The 27,873-nt window shown below is 39.0% G+C and overlaps 1 protein-coding gene across 1 annotated transcript in view; it reads right to left on the bottom strand.

Annotated features, from left to right (window-relative positions):
- MCTP1 (multiple C2 domains, transmembrane 1) overlaps window positions 1–27,873 on the bottom strand; it is a 173,472-nt gene that overhangs the window by 33,274 nt on the left and 112,325 nt on the right. Inside the window, exon 15 of the mRNA XM_010578028.1 lies at window positions 5,190–5,243. Coding sequence (XP_010576330.1) covers window positions 5,190–5,243 — 54 coding nt within the window. The remainder of the gene's footprint in view (window positions 1–5,189; window positions 5,244–27,873) is intronic.

Here is a 27,873-nt window from a genome sequence, read left to right as displayed (position 1 = left end):
GCCCAGCATAACTAAGACATATTCTTCATTTGATTTAATAATCTATTGAATTATACTTGGATTACTTAATAAATGAGGAACATTACCCACACTATATTAGTCACAGTTGAAAAAAACCACATACAAAGATGACTGTAATTCATTCAACAGTTTATAGACCCATGGTCCGCCAGGGACTATCACACACACACACACCTCCTTGAGTGCCAAACTTCAGATACAAATCCCAGATTCTGATCTCACTAATACTTATTTGACTGTGCTAATTTTGATAGTATTTCAGGACTACACTGGCATGAAGAAGGCTGATCTCGCTAAAAGTAAACCTCTCAGAAGTCCATCCAAGTTACCTGTTTTCAAAGGTGCACACTTTGATCACAAAGCCCATCCGATGCCCCAGTACAGGGCAGGATGGAAACTGCTCTTTGTGGAAGCTCCTGTGCAAAGGCTCCACGTGATCCAAGGTACATCCAAGCAAAAGTAACTCCATGGCTGTGACTTTGGGGTGATCCAGTGATCAGAAACAGCATCAGCTGATTCTCCAGTGTATGGGTGGAAACAGTCTACACCATCATTCCTCCTATTATGTACAATTTTGATAAAAATCACATGGCTTTTATCACCATCTCTATAAAACTGAGCTGAAAGCAAACTGCACTGAAAAGTTTGACTTCTGCAGCTGTCTGCTCTAGACTGCCCTGTTGTAGGTTTGTTTGGTAAGTACACATAGTCTAGCTAAGCTTTTAGGGGACAGCAGTTTCATATGAAGCTACAGTTTTCACTGGAGGCTGCTGTTAGTTTTTTATTGACAGTTGGTATTTAGGTGCTATGTTCATGTGGAATTTAATGGCGGCATAAAGCTATAGGTGAACCTATGGATTTATTAGTTCTGGAATTTTCTCTTCACTCCACTCACCCTCTATTTCTTTATTGTTTTTCCACCATTTATTTTACAGGAAATAACTGCCACTACAATAGATTACAATCTTCTCTTTTACAGAATATAAAAATGTAGGCTACATCGGAGTTATCTTTCCTCCTCCTCATGATCTGCTCTTGGTAAAAATGCAGGGCATGCTTCTGAGACAGGTTACGAACGTGTCTTGGCTTGAAAACAAAGTTGGTACCTCCCAGCAGGGATGATTAAAAGCTTTAAAACATATTTTAATTTGACTCAACTATCTTTCATTATAAAAGCTTCTAGTTATCTTGAAACATAATAACATTGACTGAGAACTGCAAAGAATATTTCAAAGAACGAAAGCCTAGAGAGAGAGTAGCCGAAGGTGCAAATTATTTGAATATTTTGTATTAATAAAATACTGTTACTGTTAATAAAAAGGTAAAATAAAATAGTGCTCATACCGTGCATCTTCCTCCACTTAAATGTGCAATAGTAGCATTGCTCACCGGCCTGATTCGGTGGCATGCTGAGGGCTTCCCATAAAATGCTGAGCTGAAATTCTTTGTGATTATCTGAAATCTTACCTGGAGCTTCTTCAAAGAATAAAGCTATGTGAAAAGCATACCTGAACTTCTTAATGACAAACTAAAATCTTATATACATAATTATGCATATTGACTGCTACATTATTATAACATAACTGTGTAAAAATCCTTTTGATAGCTTGTTGATAACTTGACTTAATGTAATTTAACTGACCCTTATTTGCTAAGATACTGTGTAAGCCAGTGTTTGGAAGGGAGCCAAAAAAAAAAAAAAATTGAGGAGAGAGAGAAATCAGATTAAACTGTAAATCTGTGGCTGGCATAGGTTTAGCAAGTGGTACAGAACATATGGAATGCAGAATCCAGTGCTATTTCATGGAAAAACTAGTATTAAACTAAGGACAAATGCCTGAGCCAAACAAACTACATCTTTTTCAGTTCCTAAATACATAATATGACAAAGAAACAAAATTAGAAAAAAAGTATTCACTGCTAAGCACCACTTTGTAACTGATATAACAAGAAGTATACTTGCCATTTTAGTTTATTAGTCATTTTGCAACTGAAGATGAAAGTTAATATTCTCCAGGAAAAAAAGAATCATTCTATGACCTTAAATTGACAGTCCTGTCTACCTTAATTGCAGCAGAGGGTGAAAAAATAGTTACTAAAATCCAGAACATTAGAATGAGACTAAGTAATACGTAAGTGCAAATCTACCTTGTCAAACTCCTCTCAGTATTACACACCACTATTAATAAAATGCATTACTTTAGCTAATTACATACATTTGAGCATTCATCATCCTCAGTTTATTACTTCTCTGACTCTGCAACCTAGGGATGTCGAGCAACGTCCCTCCGTCACGCGTCCCATAACCTACATCAGTGCATGCCCACATGGACCTCATCAAGTAGCCAAAGAGTTGCCCTTTCACTGTGAGCAAGTGACTAATATCTAAGCTGGCTCTAAAGAAAGACACTTTTCATAATCGCCCAACAATCTGCTAAGTGAAAACATATGGATAGGCTTAGGTAAAGCCTGCCAGGGGTCTTTACTGAATGGAAAACAGGTGCTCCAGTTCTGTGCCATGTAATACCCCATTTACCGTTAAGTCCAAAGGTTACAGGACTAATAGCTGCCTTGTGGTAATCAGGGAAAGCAAAGACACTGGCCATGCTCAAACATCTGGGACATATTTTACATACTTGCAACATATGCTTCAGTTTCAATTAAAGTGAGGCTTTGGCACATTTATTAATCTTTTTACTTTTATCGCATAAGAAGACCCATTTACCTGACTTTTCTATTATGCCGTATGAAAAAAACCAGAGAAATAATAAAAGCCAGAGGCCACTACCAGCTGCTGTTACAAAATGTGCACTTTTTTCTCACAAAACTTCATTTTGCACACAGCTTTAAGAAAAAACATATATGAATTAAAATAATACAAAACTGCACCATTCCATTTTGACAAAAAGATGCAAGAGGAAAAGCAGCAGTTAAGAGTACGTCTAGTGTGCCAGAAAGGAAAAAACACCCTACCAGCTTCTAACAGCAAACAACTCGGCCCTAACCATGCACATACGTTTTACAGTTTAGCCCAGTGCAAAATAATGCCCACTGCAGAGAGTACTGAATATACATGGCAGTCCATACATGCTTATTTTAAAAAGTGTAATTTTCTTTTCCACTCAAACAGCATATTCAATCACAAGAACTCAAAATGTTTGCAATAATGAAGATAGCTTTGAATTTATAGAAATCAACCTAAACACCTTCTGTATAGAAAGACAGCTCTTAAATATTCAATAAAAGGGCTCACTGAATGCACACGGTAATGTCAGTACTCACTTTTACCCAACCTTGGTAACCAGATCTAGAAAAATGTTTGAACTCTGGTGTCAATTTGAGAAAGCTGAATATTAGATCACAACATTGAAGCCTAGAGTGATATTTCTAATTGGGTATGTTTTACCCGGCATCTGCTAATCGCCAGAGAATTGCGGGGTGGGGGGGCTGACCCCCGCCTTCATCTTCCCTTTTTGAAGGAGTTTGTTTAGCAATTTCCCAAAACCACTAAGCGGTAACTACATAGGCTGGCTTAAACTACAAGCAGTCAAGCACTATTCTTTGTGAACTAATCACAGTGATTAAAATATCCAGGAATACACATGCTACCGGGATGATACTTTTGCACCAGCTCTAATAATAAAGCAGGAAGAAACAGGAGAAAATGGCCTCAAATGGATGGCAGATCAGTGTTTATCAGAAAAGAAATGATGATTCAAAGCCAGCACGTTGAGTTAAAATACAAGCTCTCCACAGTTACATGACTGACCTTTGCAATAAATCATATATTTTATTGCCAGAAGTGTATGCCCATATCATTTAGTGTTAAAAACCATCACATATGTGTTTTGTAAAAGAAGGTTTTGTTACTACAGTGTTTGCTGATTCTGAAATGATGTAGCTAACGATTTAAGTGATGTATAGAAGAATTCACATAATAACTTTCTGTCAATTGTAAAATGTTGGAACTGGCAATGGAATGCGGAAACTACTCTTTTTTTTATCATCTTTCTGATCTTAGGTGTTAGCTAACAGAAAAATAATCATTCAGGGGATTAACTAATCACGGTGAATTTTCTGACATTTCAAATGCTGCTGCCAGCATATGAATTCTTACAGTGGTATGTAACTGTACATCTCAACTAGAAACAAAGGTCAAGGGCATAAATTAAGATACGCTGTTTTTCTCCTCTCGAAAAAAAAATTCATTGCTTTACTGTAACAGAAGTGGGGGAACATCTGTGAAGGTCAAAATCATCTGTATTTTAATTCAGAGTTCTTGTAAAATTATGTATTTTTTCCCTTTTCTTTCACAAATATCTCCTTCCTGGTATGAAAATCCCAGCAACAACAGGGCTGTCTTCACTGCACTCCTCTCACCAGAAAGCTGTCCTGCCAGCGCTAGCCATTGCTTCAGTGGTGCAAGGTCACTCTAATTTCTTCTCTCTGGTTTTTCTCTCTCCCTGGGGGACAACCAATCCGAGCAGTCCCATAGCTTGGCTCAATAAGACGTGGAAATGAGCTGTTATTTACTGTGGTTGCAATCCTCAACCCAACCAGCAGCCTCCAAACTGAACCGCGTTTGCTCAAATAGCTGAGTGATCTGCAACAGTTTCCCAGCTTGCTGGGCCACAATGCCAACTTCAAATAAAGTGGATGTCTATGAGAATTGTGATTATTTAAATGTCATACAGAGTGCAAAACACATCAGCCATTCTTCTACCAAGTAATTCTTTGAAAATTACAGATGTCAATATCCCATCTTTAACCAGTATGGAGTTGCTATTTCTACACTATTTTTCCCCTAAAGTGCAGCCCTATTTGTAATACTCAAGACAGGACAAATTTTTGTCCTTCAAAAACAGTTGTCACTGCAGTTATCTTCACAAGAGCTATCAAGTTCCAGACAGGCTGAATTATTTTTGTTCCTGGCAGAAAAAATATTTGACCCAGCTCTGGACCAAGGAAAAAAAAAAAAAAAAAAAAGGCAGGATTTATAGTCCTCTATCCTTTCCTGCAACACACTGTAGCATTGTTAGGATGATAAACAGCTCTGTCCAATTTTCTGGACTAAAACACTTCAACTCCTTTTTTAACTGTCTGTAAAAACAGTGTCATGTCTAAATTCTCCCATCCCCAGATACCCAAGTGCTAGGAAAGATAATTACCTTGTCATCTCTGTCATCCTCTTCTTCCTCGTCCTCTAGCATGTCCTCCACTACCTGCAGACAGAAACAGTAGTAGTTGTCATGATTTAAAAAGGAAGAGTTTTGTTCTGTCAATTCTAAACCTTTTGTAGATGAAAACTTTATTAACTTTTGAAATAAATGCACAGAAGGAAAATGTACAACTAGGAAAAAAACACTTGATCTTGAGATTCAAATTTAGGAAAGTGTTATAGCTTTAATTGACCTACATTAGGGAATTATATACTGAAAACCCTTCCTGTACAAAATACTTGCTTGACAATTTAAGTATTTAAAAGGTAGTTCAAAATTCAATATATGATTGTTTTAACTAAAGGAATCCTTTGTCAGCTCCACTGGTACCTATGCAGCACACACAAATGCTTGCTTTAAATTTACTGTTGCCTACAGAAACGTGCAATATTTTTAATAGATTTTACAGCATTCACCAGGAGATTTTTAAAGAATACAAAGCTGGGAATAAATTCATACTAGTTTCCCTCCTTATGATCTACAACCTTGATATATAACGTATGCTCTATCAGCATTAGCACTGTGTTTCTTAATAGTGATTTTATACAATCTGCACATCTAACTTTATGCACATTCATTGCTAGCTGCAGTTGCCACATGTCTGCATCTATGTATTTTTCCATTTAAACAGCCTTTTCAGTCTAACACCATAAAATACATACATACATTCAATTCATTCTACAAATATTAATAATTATTAATCACACCATGAGCATGCAATTAACCACTCTAGTGGTTAAATCTACTTTACAGAGAGATTAAATGACTTTCCGAAGATGGTCATTGGCAAATTCAGACTTAAAACTCCCTCATAACACTGTGATCAAGTCTTCAGCTTGGGGAAAATTCTCCACTGGTGGAATTGAAGTAAAGTTGTACCTCCTTATAACCAGAAAATAATGTGGCTCTTTATATCATTATTTATATATAAGTACTTATTAGGATATAAGAACAGCCATAATGAAGGTCAGCAAAGATTGTATTACAGATTGAAAAAGTGTATACTATGTATTATAAAATATGCATAAAAAGGACAAGAGAAGGAAAAACTCATTGATATGAAACATTAATACTTTGGCCTATTTCAGAGACCTGCCACCAACTAAAACCATAGTTTACTTTGTTAGATAGGTGAAGCTACAAACGGTTTTAGTGTACTTGTTATTTAAGACAACACATTAAAATTATAACTTCATAATCAGCCCCACAAACACAGCTGCAAGGATATTATCATCAAGTCAAAATCCATGTCCAAGAGCTAAAGGAACTTTAACACTACACAAGAGCCAAATTCAGGAAGGAGAAGAACTCTAAAACAAAGTGTGTATCAGATGCCTTTCTCTGAGTTTGCTCAACCATCAAGAAGATCCCAGTTAATCATGTTACATGGGCCCAATGCAAAATGTAAAGAACACACAGATTGATTTAACATGCATGTCTAGTAGAGCCCTCTGCATACATGCAAGTGAACTGCACAGTTCAAAATATTTGCAGTTTCAGCTGGTCATCCTTGTTTGAACCCAGTCCCAAAACACCTCTAGCAACAAGCCTGGGACTTGGGAGGGGAAGGACCCTCCAATTCTGTCTATGGGCTACTCTGTCCTGGAGCTTAGCATCAAAAGAAAAACTAGAAACACAAAGAAACAGTGAAGAGTGAGCATGTCCAAGAGCACAAGGAAGAAGCATGACCCGAGCAATTAAGGAACAATTACTCTCGAATTCTTTCCTGCCCAGAAGAACAATTTTAGCAGGAGGAGCCTGACTGACTGAATCTTCTGCAGCCTCTGACCAGCTTCCAGCCAGGCAGACGTATTCGTGAGTCCCTCAGGCTGAAGAAGGAATCAAGTCTGTGCTCTAGCCACCATCCATGAAGAAGAAGCCTCCCTCACCAGTTTCTCCTCTGTTTCCCTTTCAGGCCAGCTCTGCTCCATTTCTTAAAGAAAGGGGATCAGAGACAGTGCCCTGAGACTTTGGGATGGTCACACACCTCAGCACCGAGAGAGGGAAGTGTTGAGAGCATGTTGCTGAAATGCTTGTCAGCTCCTGCTTGGCTCAGTGTGCCATTTTACGCATCCCATTTGGAGGGGTCTGAGAGGTCCTGTCTTCACGGACCTCTCTGTGGAAGCAAAGGCATTTTCAGTTTCCCATGCACCTATATCACCTCCTTGTTCCTCTCCTCTCCCGGTAGCTCACTGTCATCTTCCCTGGGCTGTTCCAAGTGTTTGGGGAGCTGAGCTGTAAACTACATCACTGGACTGATTGAGGTCTTAAAAAAAACCCACCCTAAAACTTTTAATGGGGATGGCTGCAGTGACCCAGTTTACCAAGCAGCTCCAGAAACACTAGCAATCAGCTCTACCAAGAAAATGGTGAACTGAGACGAGAGGATGAAAACAAGCTGTTAAGGGCTGCAGCGAGATGGAAACCCTGTTAAATCAGTTTTGCCACAGGAAAAAAGTCTGTACTTACATCATTAGGTGACTAAAGCCCAAGGTATAAACCTGAATCTGTTGACTCAGATACTGCCTACACCTGGAGCTGACTAAACTCACTAGGTCTCTTACTTTTCAACATTAATATTCCCCAGACACTTAAAGATCTCTTTTATGTACATCCAGAAATTCCTTGTCTTGACAGGATTGAACAGCAGAATGCCTATCTCACATTAGCGCTAAAGTTAGCATGGAGAAAATTAGTTGAATTGGAAACCTCTAAAATTGTTGCAAATGATGGCACCTCACTGAAATCACTTGCATGACAATACCCATTCTAAATTATCTAGGTAACAATACTTCAAACTCACTTTTTTTTTCTTACCCATCTAATGATCTCAAACTACTTTACAAGCTTCTATAGACTAGAAAAATGTTAACTTGTTCAAAAGACATAAAAAGTCCTTTGAAATTGCTTGAAGCCCAGGACTGAGCCCAGATTTCCAGCTCCTCCATTCCATTTTTTAATTCAAAAGCCACTAGCAGTCTATGCTCTTGTTCTAGGTTAGTCATATCACCAATTACATTGAGCTTCAGAGTACTGAATTGTCTGGAAAGGAAAACAGAATTCAATTATTGTAGCAAAACAAAATGTAGTAAAAGCATTCCTATGCCCAAGATGCATAAATGATTCATTAAAGTACAAGAAGCATAGTCCATGTGTTCACTTGTCTTGAAATTCAAAAGGAAGAGTTAAAAGAAAAAAAAAAAACCAACAAACTATGAACATTCGGACAGTACGGACACAATAATACAACTTATTAAACCACCAAAACAAGTGTTTTCAGAACTTTGACACAAATTAAAACAAGGAAAGTAGATTCTTCAATAATTGTATCATATATGAAGAATCGGTTTGCTGAAGCCTTACAAAAGCCATATACTGAAGTACAATCTATTTCTGCAGAACAAAGCAAGGCTGTTCAAGAGAGATACAGTGGATCTGAGCAACAGATTTCAGTTTAACATTGTAGTAAGAATACTGCAGAAAAAAAACCCACAATGGAATTTTTTCTCCTTTGATTCTGCCTCATTGCTATTCAAATAAAGTGCACATGTGCTGCTTTGGTTTGAGGGAACACAGTAGTTATTCGGATCTCTGTGTCAAGCATTGTACCTGGGGGAGGTATGATGGGGGGAGGGAGCAGACAGGGAAGGAGGGAGAGCAGAGACAGGGAGGACAGGAAAAAGCATATGAAAATAAAATGAAACATTAGAGTTATTTTATTAAAAGTTCTATGGCAAAAATCTTAGATTGCCCCTAGAATACTCACTAAATTATGCCTTCCGATACCTTGCTTGAAATCAAGTAGTATTAATCAAACAAAGGAAGGGCACTGGGGAAATCAGAAAGATCTAATGCAAGCAGTTAAAAGTGACATGACCTTCTGTAATGTCACTTGTCACAGACTTATATGCTGCATACTGGTAGAAGGTCTTGAACAACCTGCTTCTTGGTACCGTCCCTTGAATGTAATACTAATAGAGATGACATTTTAAAAAACACACGTAGACGGCCTCAAATACAGCATGTCAGCTACTTCATGGCCAAACAGTAAGCAGATGATGTTTATATGTTGCAAAGCAAGATCCTTTCTGTGCAAAATAGCCCTATTAAAAGCTTATTAATCAGAAGGAGCATGCAGCCTGATTCCTACATAGTGCCATTGTTCCTGATCCGTTCCCACCCCCTTTGAGGAACTCAGTCTATAAATACTGTACGATTCATAATCCATAGGAGACTGGAGGAGCATCTGTTCCATTGCAGCAGCGATGGTGCACAGCCTCGTTACAGCGGGTTACCAGAAGCAAGCACAACCACCACGTTTGCATGATGAAGAAATCCCCTGCGTCTGTGGGCTAGAACGCAGTCCTCCAAGGAAGCTGACAATTAAGTACAACTTGCATTTATTCTAAAGGTGATCCACTGACTAACAAACAGGATTGCTGAGGAAAGAATTCATTTGGACTTCTAACCTCAACACCTGCAAAGTAGGGTTGGGTTCTAGCTATTCACAGTCATGTTGAATCAAAACCCCGTGAGAGAACTTTAAAATACCTCCTCCACCTAAAGAGACCGTGGAAAAATGACACGTTGAAACTGAGCACCGCTTCTAACGAAAGGTCCTTCTCTCTTGGTATCAGCCTGCCGTTTCTCATACTAAATGTGCAAACTGCAAGTCACTCCATGAATTGTCTCCTGTTCTAATTTCTTTGGCTGATCCCACAGAAATACCTGCACAGAAGATACTTTGATGTCTTCACTTGTTAACAATACCAGCTATCTGCTCTGCGCTAATATGCAAAATAAAAAAAAATAAAAGGAGAGGCACTACCAGATTGCAGATAACCCTGATGACTGTTAACTTAATATTCTTCTTTAATGTGAAGCAACACCCACCGCCTCCCATCAGCACTTCTCTAGATTTGCTTATCTTGCTTGATGTGGTTCTTCAAACATAGGGGGGTTTCAAATGACAAACAAAAGAAAACACTTTTTTTGCTATATCACATGTTATGGTGTCAAAATATCTGCAGACATTTGTATTTTCACATAAAGGTATTAACATTCATAAGACAAAATAAAAGAGAGAATGAGATTTGGTTCCAAATTAAACACATTTTAGATGTGCAATGAATGTGATCGGAATTGTACTGTTCAGGACCGTCTGGATTTCATGTTAATTCATACTGTCCCGACAAATTGTACCGTATGTTTGTGTGTCACTCGATTCAGCGTTTATGTGTAAATGTAATATAAAATTGTGCAGTGTGTATGGATTAAGAAGGATGCATAAAACCACGTGGGCTCTTTCAGGTCATTTCCAGGTACTTCAAGTTGTAGCAAAGACATTCATTGCCAACAAGCCCGCTACAGCAGCAGTTTTGTGCTCATTTTCACAACATGACGCCTGCTTCTTTCATAGAGTTGTTGAGGAGAAACTTTAAAGGAGATACGGCTTAATTGAAATGTCCACCTTTTTTATACCACATTTATAAGGAAAATAAAAATCAAATTAACAGATTCTGATTTAATAGTTCAGTATATCTGGAATACAACTGATCCTGATTTATACTATTAATGTTTTGACCTTGGGGTATTTCATCTGCAGTAATCATCAAGATAACTGAACCACTAGATGTAATAATAATTAGTGTGATAAGCTTGCCAGTAAGGTTGAATATATTGCAGTACAGAATACAGCAGACTAAAAAGAAAAGCATTAGTACTTCACTGCTAAAATACTTCCTGATTTTTACAGAGACACTCAAATACAATTATTTCTTCCTAGAGAACGCATTTTCTTAGCTTATTCTGGGAAGTGCTCATGTTGTAATTTAGTCTGATTCTTAATAGGAAATGAGACTTTAATATGGCTATCAGATGCCTTTTGATGCATGCTACTGATTACACGTAGTTCTGTAATGTCAACAACAGAATTTTTATTTACAGTATAATAAATTTCTTGGCAACATGCATGGGCAGTAAATACAGTTTATTATACAAGAACATGCAACCTTTTCCCCGTTGTCAGCTTTATATGCCCTCAATATTCAGTTGCCAATGTAGTTAAGACAAAGTAATTTTTAACAGAAAAATGGCACAAGTAGTAGGCCTTTTTCTCTATATTTCTTTCAATACTTGGTTCTCATTTATTTTAGCTCTTTCTTGTATTTACACAATGCACTGTGAACTGAATATTAGGTGTTTATTTGAAGTATGTCTCCATCTAAAGGCTTCAACATGTACTGTACACTTTGAATGTCAGATGTCTCTTAGAATGGTTCATTTGTAGTTTAGCAGAATGAAAAAAAAACATTCTTTGCTTGGCTAAATATCAATGGCAAGTTTACTGTGCAGGACTATTAAAATCAACACCCTCACAAAATTTTGTGAGCTGGAATTCTTGGGCAAAATCTCATGATAAACTATCTTATTAAGAACACAATGGCTCGATATTGGTTTTCACTGTTATTATTACTTCTAGTCAAATAGTTTTCAGATTCTAGTGGGACCAGATATGCTTCTCTTATAAACCAGCATTTATCCAAATAATTTTAAGCTTGTGGGTGTGACACAGTCGATTACATTCAAATCTGGAGCTGACAAGTTTCTTGGTAGAAAAAAGCTGTGTTATGTATTTTAAGTGGCAATGTATGTAATACACATATTATTGTAATTTCAGTGGGGTTTTTTTTCCAGGTGTTGATACATTTTGGTAAATACATTAAAACTGCAGTACAGTTCCAGAGTTCTTAAAGTCTAGGCTGAATTAAAATGTGCTAAAGTGAAAGAAAACCAAACCAAACATGAATAAAAATCTCATATGACTATGGGAATTTTTACTAGAAACTAAACTGATGTTAGGTTATATAATATTGATTATTTATAATAGCCACTACAAGCTGTCAAATGAATCTTCTTGCCATGTAAATCTTGATGCAAATGCAAAAAAAATCATTAAAACAGTCTCCTAGAAAAAATGCCTCTATGTGCGGTGAACTTCAATTTTATTTTAGGTGCCCACAATATTGGAAGACTATATTTGAAAAAATGTGGCAAAATTAAAATTAAAAAAATCAATTGGTTTATGACAGAAATAAATCCGATTTTTTAAAATGCTGGGGATATCTAGGGTGGGGTTTGGTTTTGGTGCTTTGTCTTCGGGTGACAAAAACCAGCCAAAATATTCCAATTCTGTAGTGCATTTGGTTTTTGTTACTGCTATCGGGATGAGAACAGCCACATAAAGTTTTAGTAAGGGGTTACTCCATACTCTGATACTGTATGTAAACCTCTGACACAGGGATTATAATTGCAGCGCAGACCATCTCTTTTAACTGTAGCCTAGATAGCCACTTGCAGTATTTTATTCTATTATGCTGCAGGAGAGAAACGCTTTCTGCCCAACTTATATCTTTATATAGTGTACTGTGTGACTGTTAAATTAGTGCATAATGCATTTAAAATATTTATAGTACCAACATTTAGTTAAATAACCTTTATGTAAGATTTATGTTGATTTGTTCATTTCTCATTTAATGGCAAATTATGAAGAGCATGTTTCATAAAGATAATTCTCCATTTAAATTCAGCAGGCCATTAAATATTAAAATTATGTTTCTGATGCAATCTAGAGCAAATTTGTCCAGCTTCAGCGATTATTTGCAGTCATAAAAATTAGACTTGATTAATAAAATTTAAATGCTTGATTAAGCTGACATTTTGATGTTTCTTTTCTGATTTATTAAAAAAACCCCTGTCCCATAGCAGGCCACTATAGTCTATCTTTCCTCCCTGACTATATGGATCATATAGAAAGAACAAACAGCTGCATGGAGACAGCAATGGTTCTCAGCAGACTACTTAATATTCAGGCACGTGTTGCTGGTGGTCTTTGTGCTCTGATAGCACCCACCCTGAACACACAGGCAGACGATGACCCGTTTGCAAAAGCCTTTCCAACTTATTTTATAGATGGTAACAAATGCAGAGCAATTTTCCGGTGCTGATTAATTTGGCAGAAGGAAGGCAGGCTGCACGTTTTAAGAAGAGCTCATGGACTTTCCTGCATCATTCGGAGTGATGCGCTGATCGCAGAGAACGTAGCTCTAGTTAGTGGTTAGCAAACAGAAGGTAAAATCCTTTCTGCATGATGTTGAAAATCATTCTGCAAAAACAACTGTATTTTCCTTACTTTTAGAAGTGTCATGAATCAGACTAGTTTTACACACATATTGTTCTATGCCTAACTCTGTATTCTCCCACCAGCTCTCACGCTTTGGGGATTTCCTGGCTGCTGCTGTTGCTATCACACCGGAGACAAAACTTCTCAGGAAAGTACAGTCAAAACGGAGTCAAGATGTAATTGCCAACCTGACAACGCCCTTTTGTATCATCTTGTACAAACGACATATTCCAGATGCTGTTTAGCTACAATAGAGGGACAATTATATTTAGTTTTGCCATAAATTCAGTTAATTTTGCCAAGAATTCAGTCCTCAGCTAGAAATCACTGCTGAGTCCCTGGCAGAAGAAGACTTCTGGACTTCAAGCACAAAACCCCTCAGTACTGCCCAGGCAGTGGATGCGAAACACATGGTGTTTGTCCTGTATTCATCTGCAGATGAAACCCTTTGAAACGTTTTCAAACTAAGAACTTTATGGACTCATGCTTCCATGCTTTAAGACCATAATGTGAAGAAACACAGAAAAATCATCTTACTACCTTGTTTATTTGCTCGGTAACTCAGTTTTCAATTTGCAGGAAAACCGGTCGTTAAAGTCAAGCACTTTTCTGGTGGGGTTGGTTTCTGTATTGAATGTACAGCAAGGTGGCACTCTCTGTCCCAAACAGGAGCATCAACAAATTCACCAAAAGCTCTCACAGACCCTGTTGCTTTGCCCCCAGAAGAAAGTGATTGGACTCTAACCAGAAAAGCTCTTCTAGCTGCAACTGAGCTGGGCTTGCACTCCCAACTCAAGCTCACCATGCTTACCACCCCTTCTTGAAGAAAGAAAGAATCCAGTGAGATGGATATATTTGTAAGCATCTTTCTTCCCATTCCCCGTTTTGTTTTTCTTCATGTGACAATTTCCAGAAGACACATAAAAATAAATAATAAATCTGACTATACATATCGTATTGGAGGACTATATAAAAAGTACCCACAGAAACTGGTTAAAATCTCAAAATGTCTTTAACAAAAGTTATTTTTCTTCTATTCTCAAAATTTCATCCTAAATGTGTCCAGGTCTACCTTTTAATAGAAACATATATTCTAGAAACGTAAGTCATCAAAGCCTATTTCACAAAAAATCTCCAGTGAAATTAAAAGATGTATCGTGCCATTTTATATCACTCTTACAAGATTAATAATATGTGTGTATACTCTATTCTACAGATTCATAAGAATTTGTGTATGGCACATTAACTCCCAGCTGCTCACCATCATTTTCTATGCAATGACATGTGCAACTTGAAACTTCAAGAGGAAATTAGCTATTTAATATTTCCTTAAAGGCTCTAAGTATTAACTATAAATGCAGGATGTGAACTGAAGTGATTAAACCTCTTCTCCATAGGGGTATATATGGCAGAAGAACATTCATAGGTAACTCCAGGCATGTGCATTGCTCTTCTATTAAATTTTAAATTGCTTGGAAAAAAACCCTAACAAATAATAGACCAAAAGGAGAGAAAGATTAGTATCTTCATTCAGAGAATCACAGAGTGGCAGAGGTTGGCAGGGACATCTTGAGATCAACTCCCCTACTCAAGCAGAGATATCAAGTCCAACCCCCCTACTCAAGACAGGTCACCTCTGAGCAGGTTGCCCAGGACCATGTCCAGTAAGGTCTTGAGTATCTCCATGGATATACTGGTCACTGGAAGTGACCACAACTTCTCTGCGCAGCCTGGTCCTAGGTAGTGACCACACTCAGATGGAATTCCGTGCATTTTGGTTTGTACCTGTTGATACTGTCCTGTCACTGGACACCACTGAGAAGTGCCTGTCTCTCTCTTCTTCGTCTTTCTTCAGGTATTTATAGACATCATCAGGATCCCCCCCGAGCCTCATCTTCTCCACGCAGAGCAGTCCCAGCTTGCTCAGCCTCTCCTTGTATGCCAGATGCTTTGATCCCTTCACCATCTTCTCTTTGAAGTGAAACTCCCCTTCCTCAGCTTCCCGTCTTGTCCTGACTAAAGACCCAGTATACATCCATGGCATGATGGTCATGAGAGCAATTCCCCCGTGTCCCTGTGATCATGTATGCAAGTAGCTGCACATGGACCTCTTAACTCCTACTGGTTCCTATGCTGTGCACACTAATGTACAGGCACTTCAGGGAGAAACCCCCTGGCATGCTGGGTTCTCAGAAAGGATTTGAGAGCCTCTTCCAGGGTGGCATTTCCTTATCTGTGTGCATACACCTGAGGTGGGCCCCCTCTGCCCTGCTTGGTTGATTTTGAGGTCTCCTCCTGCCCACTTCACCCTGCAACCCTTGCTTCCCAACTCAGACCACCACTTCCTCACTTGATTGCGGGTCTTCACCACCTCCCTCCCCCATCATTTCTAGTTTAATGCTCTCCTCATCAGGTTGGCCAGCCTCCTGGGAAAGAAGATTTTGCCCCACTTAGTGAGGTGGATCTTGCCTCTTCCTAGCAGTCCTCAATCCTCAAAAAGGATCCCATAGTTGTAAAAAACAAGTGCCTGTTGTCAATAACAGCTGTGGGACTGGTTGTTGACATGCCACATCTGTCCACTCCTCCTCCAGCCCTTCCTCCTCAATGGCAGGATCAAGGAGAAGACAACCTGGGCTCCCTGCCTGCTGCTTACTCAAGGAAGAACAAGAACTTGCAGTGTCACCAGAGGAGATGCCATGTGCCTGTTACAGCAGTTAAGTGTTATGGCCCAACAGCTGAGAGTCACAGTTTGTCCTAATTGTGGTAGTCAGGTTTACATACACAGGGGAAAAAAAAAAAATTGATAACTATGCAAACCAGTTTTTTTCATTTGCAATACGACAGCCCAACCAGACAATAACTGTTTCATCTCAGGGAAGGGTACAAGAGCAGCTGGAGAGTGGGAACATTTTTAATCACTTTGAGGGATTATCTGACCGTTCCTTAAGTTAGGCAGCTCCAGCAGGCAGTCAGAACACAGCCTGAAGTAGAAAAGCAGGGAAAAAAGAAAGACCTTTTTTTCCACTAACTTCATGCAGTTCTAATAACTGTGACTTTTGCTTAGAAATAGAAGTGAAAAAAAGACACCAGACAGCAGTGCTGCTGTTTTCTCCAAGCTATAAAGGTGAGGGTTTTTTTGTACAACACATTTGAAAATATCAAAATATTAAGTAGTTTCTTAAAAAAGACTGAAAAGAAGCTTTAAACCTCAGCATACTTTCTGTTAGTTTGGATATATGTAGAAGTCTTTCAATTACAGCTGGGTGGGATGAACTTTTCTGTTCGTCCATCTATTGTAAGATGTGATTTGGGGTTCCCAGAGAGTCAAGGCTGCTGAAATAAGCCAGTCCTTTGCTCTCCCTCTGTCCTTGTTCTCCCTGAGTATCCCGAGCAGACTGTCACCGTGCTGTGCTCTGCTACCCTGTGCCTGCCATACACAGGTGACATGGAGCAGCGGGGACAGAAAAGTGGCAGCAGCTGATACCTCTCCTCTCCCTCAGAGGATGTGAACAAGATGATGGAAAAAAGGTGGAGAAAAAAAATAAAAGTGGTAAGGTCCACTCAGTTCTAGTCTTGTGTGTTTAGGTGGTGATGGTTTAAGACGAGAACGGCAGTTGCGCTAAAAATAAATTATTCCGGGAGGTCAGATATTTAGGTGTACAAGTATAAGGAAATGCAAGGATCCTTGGAGAAAGCAGCTAGGTACGCTTCAGGCAAAAATGTTACTGCAAAATTCACAGGAAGGCATTAAGAATGCCATTTTACTGATATTTTTCCTTGCTTAATACTGGAAGGAAATATTTATTCTGTGATTTTTTATACCTGCTACATGACTAAATTCCAGAAGTCCATCCATTTTAGATCAGTTCTGAATTCTCACAGATTCATTTAGAGAACCATCCACGAAGTCAACATCTATTTACATCCGCTTACACCAACGTTTAATGCAAGAGTTTGTATTTGATGAAAGCATATCTTCCAGAAATACATCTACTCTTGATCTAAATGTATAAAAGATAGGTAATCCAATGCTTCTCTTTTAAGCTCGTGCAAGTGTTTGACTAAAGCCACAGTGACAATCAGTCCTACAAAGAGAGTCCAGCCAAGTCCATGAAAGCAGTAATGCCTAATATGCTGCTTCACCTCTTTGTCTGACTTTCCAATAGACTTATCTCCTATTAGTAAATACACTTGGGTCCCCCCCTTGCCCCAACCTCATTGCACTTTTAATTCAAGAAAGGACTTGCACGTATAACTTATTAGGAGTCGGAGTAAATGGCAAAATAATCATACACACATTCAAACGAGCAGCATGGGCTCATATTATGACGGAGTAACCCCGACCACTTGGCAGGTGAATTAGTCCACAAGAAAATAAGTTCCAAACTACTTCAAAGAAACTGATGCCCAAGCAGACATATCAAATGATACCTTGTCTATAGAGAGTCAACCAAGGATGAGTTAAGGCTGGTCCATCTACCATATCCAGACAGAAACTCAGGGATCACTATTTCATTGACCTGCAGAAGACTACAGTCCCTAACACCTGAATTGTTGATAAAACTGATAATTGTTTTCTTGTAGGGATATTACAATGGAAACTAACTGTTCTGAGCTACTTTTGAAGGTCCCAAATTTAAGTATTTTCCATAGACATGAAACAAGCCTAAAGTGCATACAATTTTTAACTATGCTTGTCTAGTGTTAATTAAGAAAAGTTAACTAATACATTTATCTTTTTGTCTTATCATTAGCTTGAGGATTTCAAAGTAACTTCTGAAGACACACGATATTCCTAAGGTAAGTAGTCACTGATTTCACTGAGGCACGCAAGAAATCTCTGGAGACCTGGGAACAGAAGCCAGATCATGTGAATCTTGAAGTGTTCTCTAGCCACTAGGAAACATTGCCTAATTAATTTAGTTAATATTTACACTCTGCATAGGAAAACAGAAATATTTAAATGACTCCTAATCTAATGATACTGTGCTAATGACCTGAGCTAAGGACTTGTGATATTACTGAAGATTTGTGAGTTAATTAGAAAGGCATCCAATAAGTCTGAAGATCACTTCACAGAAGACAGATGCTCACCATGATGATAACCAAGCTCAAATCATTAAAAATGTGGTCCCAACTTACTTGTGATAAACCTAAACAAAAAATAGTAATTAACAGCACAGATATCAAATACTTGGGATGAACATGATTGGTTGATATAGGCTGTATAGCTTGGTCTGAAGCAATCTCACAAAGAGGAACATTTTTAAAGCAGCATTTGGTGTCCTCAACAGAGAGCCCATCAATAGCTTCGTTATTTTGTTAGAAAAGTTACATGACCCAATTAATCTTCACAGGCAGGTGGTATTTCAGAGAGAAATGAAGTGTATTGCAGCTCGCAAGTGAAATCTCTCCTTTCACAAGGGATTTCAGTACTCATAAAATCTTCAGGTTGAGAAGCTTTAAGCATTTCAGGCAGCAGGAGACTAAGGGCCGTTATTTAAGTAATGCATCTTTTAAATCTTGATCTTAGGCTTTTTTCCATAAATGTAACAACCTTTGGGATTAGGGAATACCTCTATCATCCCCACCCTTAATTTTAGATGACCCTTGGAAGCATAACAGTCTTAGTGATGTAGACAGGTAATACCAGTGCCCGGATCAGGGCTGTATCAGTTCCTCTGGTCATTAATAATAGCAGTTGCTAGACATTAGGGTCATGGGATCATTCAGGCTGGAAAGGCACTCCAACCTCCTGCTGAAAGCGGGGTCAGCCATGAGGTCAGATCAGGTTGCTCAGAGCTTTATCCAGTCCGGCCCTGAAAACTTCTGGCAGCAACTGCACAACTTGCCTGGGCAACCTCTTCCACTGCTTAACAATTCTCATGGCAAAAAAGGTTCTCCAGTCTGAACCTCGTTTGTTTCAAATTATGCCTGTTGCCTCTTCCACCACACATCACTGTGAAGAGTCTAGCTCCATCTTCTCGATGACCTCCTTATAAGTAGTGGAGGGCTGCTCTTCAGGTGACCTGAAGCCTTCTCTTCTCCAGGCTCTTTCAAGCCCACTTCCCTCAGCTTCTCCTTACAGGGCAAGTGCTCAAGGCCCCTCACCATCTTGGTAGCCTTCCACTGAATTCGCTCAAGTTAATCAGTGACTTTCTCGAACTGGGGTGCCCCAAATGGAATGCTATTCTAGATGCAGTCTAACAAGGGCTGATAATGGCGTCCCTCCATCCACTGGCTGTGCTGCTCTTAATGCAGCCCAGGGTGCCGGAGGCCCTCTTCCCTCTTGCTGGTTCATGTCTACCTTGCTGTCTTCCAAGACGCCCAGGCCCAGTTCAGACAGCTGCTTCCCAATCAATCCTAGCCCGCATCATTGCAAGGGGTTATTCGTGCCCGAGAGCAAGACTTCACATTTTTCCTTCTTGCATTTCATGAGGTTCCTGTTGGCTCATTTCTCCAGCCTACCTAGGTCTCTTTGACTGGCAGATCCAAGGTATCAGCTGGTCCCACACACCTGGTGTCACCCAAAAACTTGGTAGGAGTGCACTCTGTTACCTCCTACAGGTCACTCATAGAGACGTTAAACAGGACAGGTCCTTGTGCACTGTGGTACTCCACTTCTTACCAACCTCCTTTAACCACTATCCTCTGAGACCAATTATCTAACCTGTTTTGTGTTTTTTCCACCCATCCAGTTATCCATCCAGATCATAATGTCCTAGACAGCATACTGCTTTTGGGATATGAATACAGATACGAATACCAAATTCATAACGTTCAGCAATAAAACACATGCAAAATCCATAAGCTGCCTGGATACTAGAAAATTTGCACAGCATAGAATACAGCTTCAACTTTTGATATGTACTTCCGAAAATCTGAACTATGCTTTTATTATTAAAAATGTCAGTTATTAGTAAACATTTGCTACTTCATATCCCAACTACATGCATTTAATTAAATGATGGCATTAGATGAGAATAAGAAAAGCTTATAATAAGCTCAATGAATGGTAACATATTAATGATAAACTGTGAAATCCAATAAAGTGTAATACGTTCAGAAACTGTTAACAATTTGGAATCATTTTAACCTTTAACTTCAATAAGTGAAAAAAAAAAAAGCAACATAAGGACTTAGCCACGCAAAACCATTTTCAAAGAATTTGCCTTTTCCTGACCAGCAAACCTCTCATCTCTGCTCCCACACAAACCAGATTCTGAGGATAGTACATGTTCTACTGTATTTTTACATGACATTTTCAACAAAAACAGACACATTTATTGGACAGCTGGAGAAAAATTAAATTGCAGGTGGGAAAATTGTCCATCGAGCGTTGTGAATCGAGACATTTTCAAAAAGATGTCATATTTAAACTCAGTTACAAAATTTTATCTAGTTAAAAAGAGAAAAGGACATGTATGCGCTTGAAGTAGAGAAGACTTACCGTATCATGTTGCCTGTTATCTTTCCCTGATACGATCAAGAAGTAGTTCCATGCCAGCAGCAACAACAAAGCCAGTGGTATCATGTAGAGCTCAAAGTTCCAGACCACAAAAAGAAAAAGCTAGAAGACAGAGCAGGAAAAAAAGTGATTCAAATCAGCATTGCATTAAACTCTTGTGCACAGTTAAGACCAACAAATTAAAACAATTCTAAAGAAACCCACCTCTCCTTAGGCAGGAAAGTTGTTCAACCACTTTGCTGACTGCCCACCTACCTTCATGAAACAACTGCTGCACTTTTCATTCCTTCACACCTTAATTCTTGCAAAAGGAAAACAGTTTAGTCTGAGAGGAATATTAATTGTTCTCTCATAAAATAATGATTATGTGGACAAAATAATGCAAAATGGCATAAAATTAAGACCGCGATGTTAGAAAAAAAAGGTTAGTTATTTCCATGAATAGAAATTAATCTGCTGTTTAGAAGAATGAGCTTGGTCAGTAACGTCACACAAACAAGCAGAAGAAGTAAACATCACAACCAAATCTGAAAAAATCTTTTGCATAGAAAGCTAGCAAAAAAATCACACTAACAGGCAAAAACGTACAACTATTTTAATGAAAGCATGGTAAAACAGTACCGACCATGGAATCACAGAAAATGGGATTAAAAGGAATGCTGAGAACCCACCTAAGTCCACCCCTTCGAAAACTTCGATTTGTTGAAGTGCTTGCTCAAAACACCTCGAGCACTCCATGGCTGGAGGCTGGTGGGACGGTGGTCAGGTGCCATCTCCCAGCGATGTGCGCCTCGATAACTGGGGCTGCTCTCTGGCACTGGGGCCACATGGTCATCGCACCCCGGGAGAGACCCATCCCCACCGCCAGCTCTCTGCCACGGAGCTCTGACAAGCTTCACACACTGGACTTCAGCCTCAGACCCATCGAGAGGTACAGAGACGACTTTTTGGAAGCCTGGAAGTCCTCAGCATTTGTTAGAGCCCGTAGCTGTCTGGCAGAGAGACATCCAGCTAGGTCCTGTTCCCTACTGGTGCTGGTACAAAATTATTGGTTTGCAGGAACGAACTAAAAGTATTTGAACTTAGATGGGGTCAAACTAAAACCATTTTTACATCCAGTTTTTTCTATGAACAAACCCCTCGTTATTTTAGCCATCTCCAGACATAACTTGGGTTTGTTTTCTTCCAATATGACAAAAACCAAAAATGAAAGTATTATAGCAAATCACACTACGTACCACAGCTGGATATACTCCCAGAAATCTTGCTAAGCCTTTTTAATCCAAATAGTTAAGCTTTTGAATATTTGTGTTTTTACCAACTACTAAAATGAATGAAGGTGGTGTGCCACAGAACTAGCAAATCTAAAGCAATGCCAATACCTAGGCAAACTAAAAAGTGGATCACTTTCCCAAATCAGTCGCCAAGATGTATACAAAGCCGAGTAAGTAAAAAATGGGGATTTTAATATTCTTCTGCTGGATTTTTTGTTTACAGTTAAAACAAAATGCTCCTACCAAATTCAAGCTCCCACATAAAAGAAAAAAAATCTGTATTTTAAGTAATCTGCTCTCTCAAGATCAGCTAACTTACCTGAACCCCCTACTTTCTATCACTGAATGCTATGTATATGGAAGTCCTGTGAGACTGCAAGACAAACATGGTAAATACTGAAAGAAGTGAAAAAGCAGTGTGTGTGACATACATAAGAGGATATAGGCACTTCTAACAGTGTTTCATTTGAAAGAAAACTGCCTTTTTTAGGTTGTTTAGTTTAAAAGAAAATCTGTTAGAAATGGTAATAAGAAGCAAACAACAGCTCACGGAATTTGAGGGTTCTTCTATGAGGTTGCTAACTATCCTTCTGAGAGTAAGACCTATGTGGATTTGATGCAGTAAATTTGATACAGCCAATTTACAACAGAATTTGCATCTCAAAAGAAAAAGCAAAAAATCCTTGCACCCTTTAACCCCAGAAACACCCTGAGTCAATGGATACACGCTGAAGGGAGTTCTGCAAGTTGGCAAACAGCACCCAAAATATCAGAAAAGCAAATACTAGAGATCACCTGTTGAGAAATGGCAAGGCATACAGTCTCTCTTATGGTTCCATCTGAACTTTGGTTAGAAAGATGGAAAGAAAATCAAGTAATATCCAAACAATCACCAGCTCCACGGAAAAGAAGCCAGCAACCTAGACAGTGTCAGGAGATATGGACCTGACCAGAGACTGTGGAACATGGTCATTAGGTACCCTGTTCTCCAGAACATCAATGAGTTCCCATCCAAACACTCCTCATGTGAAGTTTCTAAGTGCCAGAGTATTAATTCCTTACAGCACTGTACTCTGTAGGCCAGTGAAATATTGTATTAAGATATTATCTCTTTACAACTTGTATGGACATACCTTTCAAAAATGTGGCTATTACACCCGTCATCTCCTGTAGATGATTTTGCTGACCTGCCACCTTAATTTCCATCTAGTCTGGCTGAATTTTAACCAGTTCCTCCTTTCAGGCACCTGTCTCAGCCAGGCACTAGGAAAACAGGGACTCTATATTTACAACACAAATGAGATGTGTGCTGTGCGAGACCAGCACAGTGATGGCACTGCAAGTGAAATAGCCTCACTGTCTTCCCCAGAAGAGAAATGCACTCATGAAATGCACGTGGGAGAAAACAAGCAGGTTCCCAGTATTAGACAAAACTTTTAAGTAAACATGAGCAAACCCAAAATCTGGTGCAGAACAGCAAGAAAATCCAGGGGCTCAGTTCTTAGGCATAAAGGGCCTGATAGCTGTGGGGAGAGGGAAGAAGGGAAGTGGTGTGTAGAAACCTTCACTTCATGCATGAATGCAGGAGGCAAACCTAAATATCCATCCATTAAGCAAGTATAGGGGAAAAACAATAATCCAGAAAAGCTAAGAACAAGTGTAAAAGGGCAGTTCTGGGACTTGCGCATGCCTATAAAGCATCCAGTGGAACATGGACTGTATCTGGTATGATCTCTTCCAAGGAAATAATGGCTCTAACTCTGTCTAAAAAAAGGATCCTCATCACTACTGAAACAAGCCAACTATTTTAAGGGAGGAGTGGGAGTCTCAAAGGTTACAGTTTAATATAGCTGCCATTTCCTACACAGAAGAATATAAGGGAGGACTTTTTTTCTTCTCCCCCATGAGATCAAGATTTTCAGAGTCACAGGCATGAACTGGCCATTTACAACATCACATCAGTTGATACTCTTAGTGAGAGACACATGCATTAAATGATCATTCAGGGAGACACATGACACTATCCCTGGTGTACAACACTTCAAAAAATAATTTAAGTTAGAATATTGAATATCCTATTCTTTTGCAAACTACAGTATATTTTAAAAAGAAATCTCATCCAAAATGATTAACACTTCCTACTGTTCAGAAAAAAAGCCTGCCCTTTCAGACTAGCAGCTGTGGATCATTAGCTTTCCAGTGATGAGATGTGTTTGATGAGTATTTTTCTTTCTAATTAAGAGATGAGATTCTCTATTTGACTCTCTCTTCAGACAGAAGTGAAGAGAAAGATTTCTGCCTATGTGGAAAGGCCATATTCTACAGAACAATTATTTCAGATTTCTTTTTATCTACCTCCACCCAATTTCATTTCATTTTTAACAGAACCCTGTTTGCACCCACAGACTTCAGAGCATTAACCCTTGTGTTTCCCAGCTCTTTTTATTCTTCCATTTGCTTCTGTTTTGACTGCCAGCAGACAAGAGCATGTAAAAAAGCGGAGCACCCCACGCAGGAGACACCGACCCACATCCTCAGGTGTGGGAGAGAGCAGAGCACGCGACGAGGGAGCGTACCGCTGTTTGAGAACTTTCTGACAAAAATTAGAAACCACTCACTCCACGGAAATGCTGGGGTTCGGTGAAAGCCAGAGGAGCGAGTGTAAGACGCTCCTGGCTGAGACGCAGGGAGCTTTCCAGAACCTGCAGCCTCACACCAACCTAGACATCAAGGCAAAAACGTAAAGGGGGCTTGACAGCACGCCAGGGTCTCGGCTTCCCTGGGCTTCTCCTGGTGGTGATGGAGAAGGGCAAGTCCCCGTGGATGAGCCACCCTGACAGCCCCAGGCTGACACAAGAGCCTTTGAGATTTGCATTGGCAGCACCCAGAGTCGTGAGCTGTAATTTTTGGGGAGGTACGGTGAGATATGGCCATTCCCACTGCCCTCGTGTCACATAGGGCATGCCACTCCTACTGCAGCCTCCTCTTCAAGTTGTGGCTTTCTCTAATCATTTTCAAAGAAGATCCTTACAGCCTCATTTACATATTACCTATGTCCTTGCATTATATGCATTACCCAACTCCTGATTACCCTGGAAATGCAGAAGTTGGCTGCCCGGTGTTTTGGCACAACCACAAACAGCCCCCCCATCTGCAGCTCCAAACACTGTGCTCTAATCACAAGATCGCCCATTTACCCTTTAAGCTTAAAAGGACAATTGTATTTCCTGAGGCTTTGTCCCTTGTATGTATTTTCAGAAGACTAGAAAGAATGAAGGACAACCCGCATATCTGCGTGGTACAGACTGTCTACTGAGTATGCAGGTTTTAAGGCTCCAGTAAAATCCTGCATGGTGTTTATACTACAAAACACTAGAAAGTATTTTTTTCGTTGTACCTTGGAGAGTCAGCAGCTTCTTCCATTACAAAATTAGCCAGTTACCTCTGGCAATCACAGCTCCTCTCATCGTGTATGACACTTCTATTAAAAAAAATTAAAAAGGAAGTATTTGCGTTAGCTGTATCAGATCTCAAACACACTAGTATTAATGTAAACACTTATGGGAATCCATTTCAAAGGCAGTGCCCTCATTCAGGTAAGTCTGGAAGAAATGTGCCTTTTGAACATATTCTAAAGCATCCTCCAACAGTTTTTTTCAGCAGTCTTGCAATTTCATTTCCAATTACCTGAGTGCCAGGAGAAGGTGCAGTCTGAAAGATTTGAGTCTAAAACACATTATCTGTTACTCCGTTTCTTTAAAGAGGCAAAAGTCAACTTGAAAATAGCAAAAGCATGGAATGTGTAAAAAAAATACAGAAACAAATTCATGTCATTCCCGCCTGCATTATTTTGACAGATTTCCAGTGCAACCCTGGATTAGTGTTGGTTCTCTTTTTTAAATGCCTGAGGTCTTGGTAGTCTGAGAAATGCTGAATAATTATTATTTTTGATCCTGTAAGAAATTTTCCTTGAACTCAGAAACAAACTTACAGAATTTCCTACATCTTCTCTTTCTTTGCTGGAATTAGAACAACCCAGTTCACTGTGATTTAGATTTTTACTCTCATTTTTTCTATTTATTTCACGTAGAAAAAGAAAATGGAGATGCTTCCATGGTAAATAATAATCAGATCTTAACGGACTGGATAAAGTATTATTTTAAACCCAGTCTCAATGAGGCTTTTTCTGTATTTAAATACTGGTAGTAGCTCTCGTTAGAGCACTTGGGTCCCATATCTAGAAGAACACTCCGCAAAAAAAAAAAAAAAATCCTTTTCTTACTAGGTAGGACATTTCTAGTTATGGTTTTTCCATGTTGATAACCAGTACAACAAACCCACGGTCCTACTTCACCTCAATTCTTTCATCTAAGCATGGTGTACCACTAGTTATTAAAGAAACAAGTCTGACAATTAGATGTGACTCACTTGATGTGCTTCAACCCACCCAGCTTGTTTTTGAAACATAACTACAACTGGATAGTTATTTCATCTGAACAATCTTCACGATGATACTATTGTCCAGTCACATCATATTGCAAGCTACCCGAGTCTCTACAAGATTGTCAGCACCAATAAAATGTTCTAGTTAAAATCTTGAAAATTTCATTTAAGTTTTGTTTCTTTTGTCTTTACAACTTTTAACTGATGTTTCACATCATTTTCCAGAAATGCTATGACTTTGCTTTGAGAATGCCGACAATTCCAAGAACCTCAGAGCAGGAATGCAGTGCCATTTTAAACAGCACATGAATTAGGGATATAAAATTTCTATCCCTGTAACCAGTTTCACGTAGCAAAACTTAGGTGGAAATAAAAATGACCCTCCTCCTGGTAAATATTTACAAAATGTGGAATCTCTTGGGTCATTTTTTTCCCTTAAGAGTTGCTGATTTGCATTATTATAGCTGCATAGTTAGTATCCAGGTTAAAATTAGAAGGGCAAAATATGGTTCATTGAAGCTATTCCCATACACGCAGCCTCTTGCCATTCTTAGGGCACTTCCAACACGGATTTGTTCTCTCAGACTCCTAAAATGGAGACAAACTAAGAGAAATTGATACTGTTTGCCCTATGAGCAATAACACCTGGCATCAAGTAACAAATGCCCAACTAGGATATATTAGATCAAAAGCATGTCTGAGAATGGGGCTATTAGGTTCATCGAACCTCTACCCCATTTTAATACTGCATTTTCTGAACAATACCCAACTGTTTACTGAATGACCCATGTCTTTGTTTCAGTGACTTTACCTAGAAGACTGTTCTACACATTAATTATTTTCCAAGTAAAAAAGTGCTTTTAATGCTTGTCCCCAGATTGATTTTGCTTTGGTTTAATATATAACTCTTACCTTGACCTATTCTTTTTAGCACAGTTCTGCTGAGAGCAGTAGTCACCAGCTGTAAGATTCAAGCCATTTTGTAATTCAAAGTGTCCAGTCTTTCTCTGGGTTTTTTTAAATAGATACACTCTGGGTCCCTCCCCCTTGCACATACCTCTTCCTGTCCTGGAAATCAGTCCCATCCTTCCCAATTTTAAAATTCCTTAAAAACTGGCTAACAGTTATGGAACCACACACACCATTTCTGTTGGAAGTGTCATACTACAAAAGAAATATCTAAAAAGTGCATTTCACGTAATTATTTACTTTTTTTTGCACACACAGATCTATGTCACAAATCTATGTTTATGTTCCTTCTACACA

Source organism: Haliaeetus leucocephalus, unplaced genomic scaffold (assembly GCF_000737465.1).
Source record: "Haliaeetus leucocephalus isolate CR32 unplaced genomic scaffold, Haliaeetus_leucocephalus-4.0 Scaffold598, whole genome shotgun sequence".
NCBI classification, from domain to species: domain Eukaryota; kingdom Metazoa; phylum Chordata; class Aves; order Accipitriformes; family Accipitridae; genus Haliaeetus; species Haliaeetus leucocephalus.
This window is presented reverse-complemented; position numbering and strand designations above follow the sequence as displayed.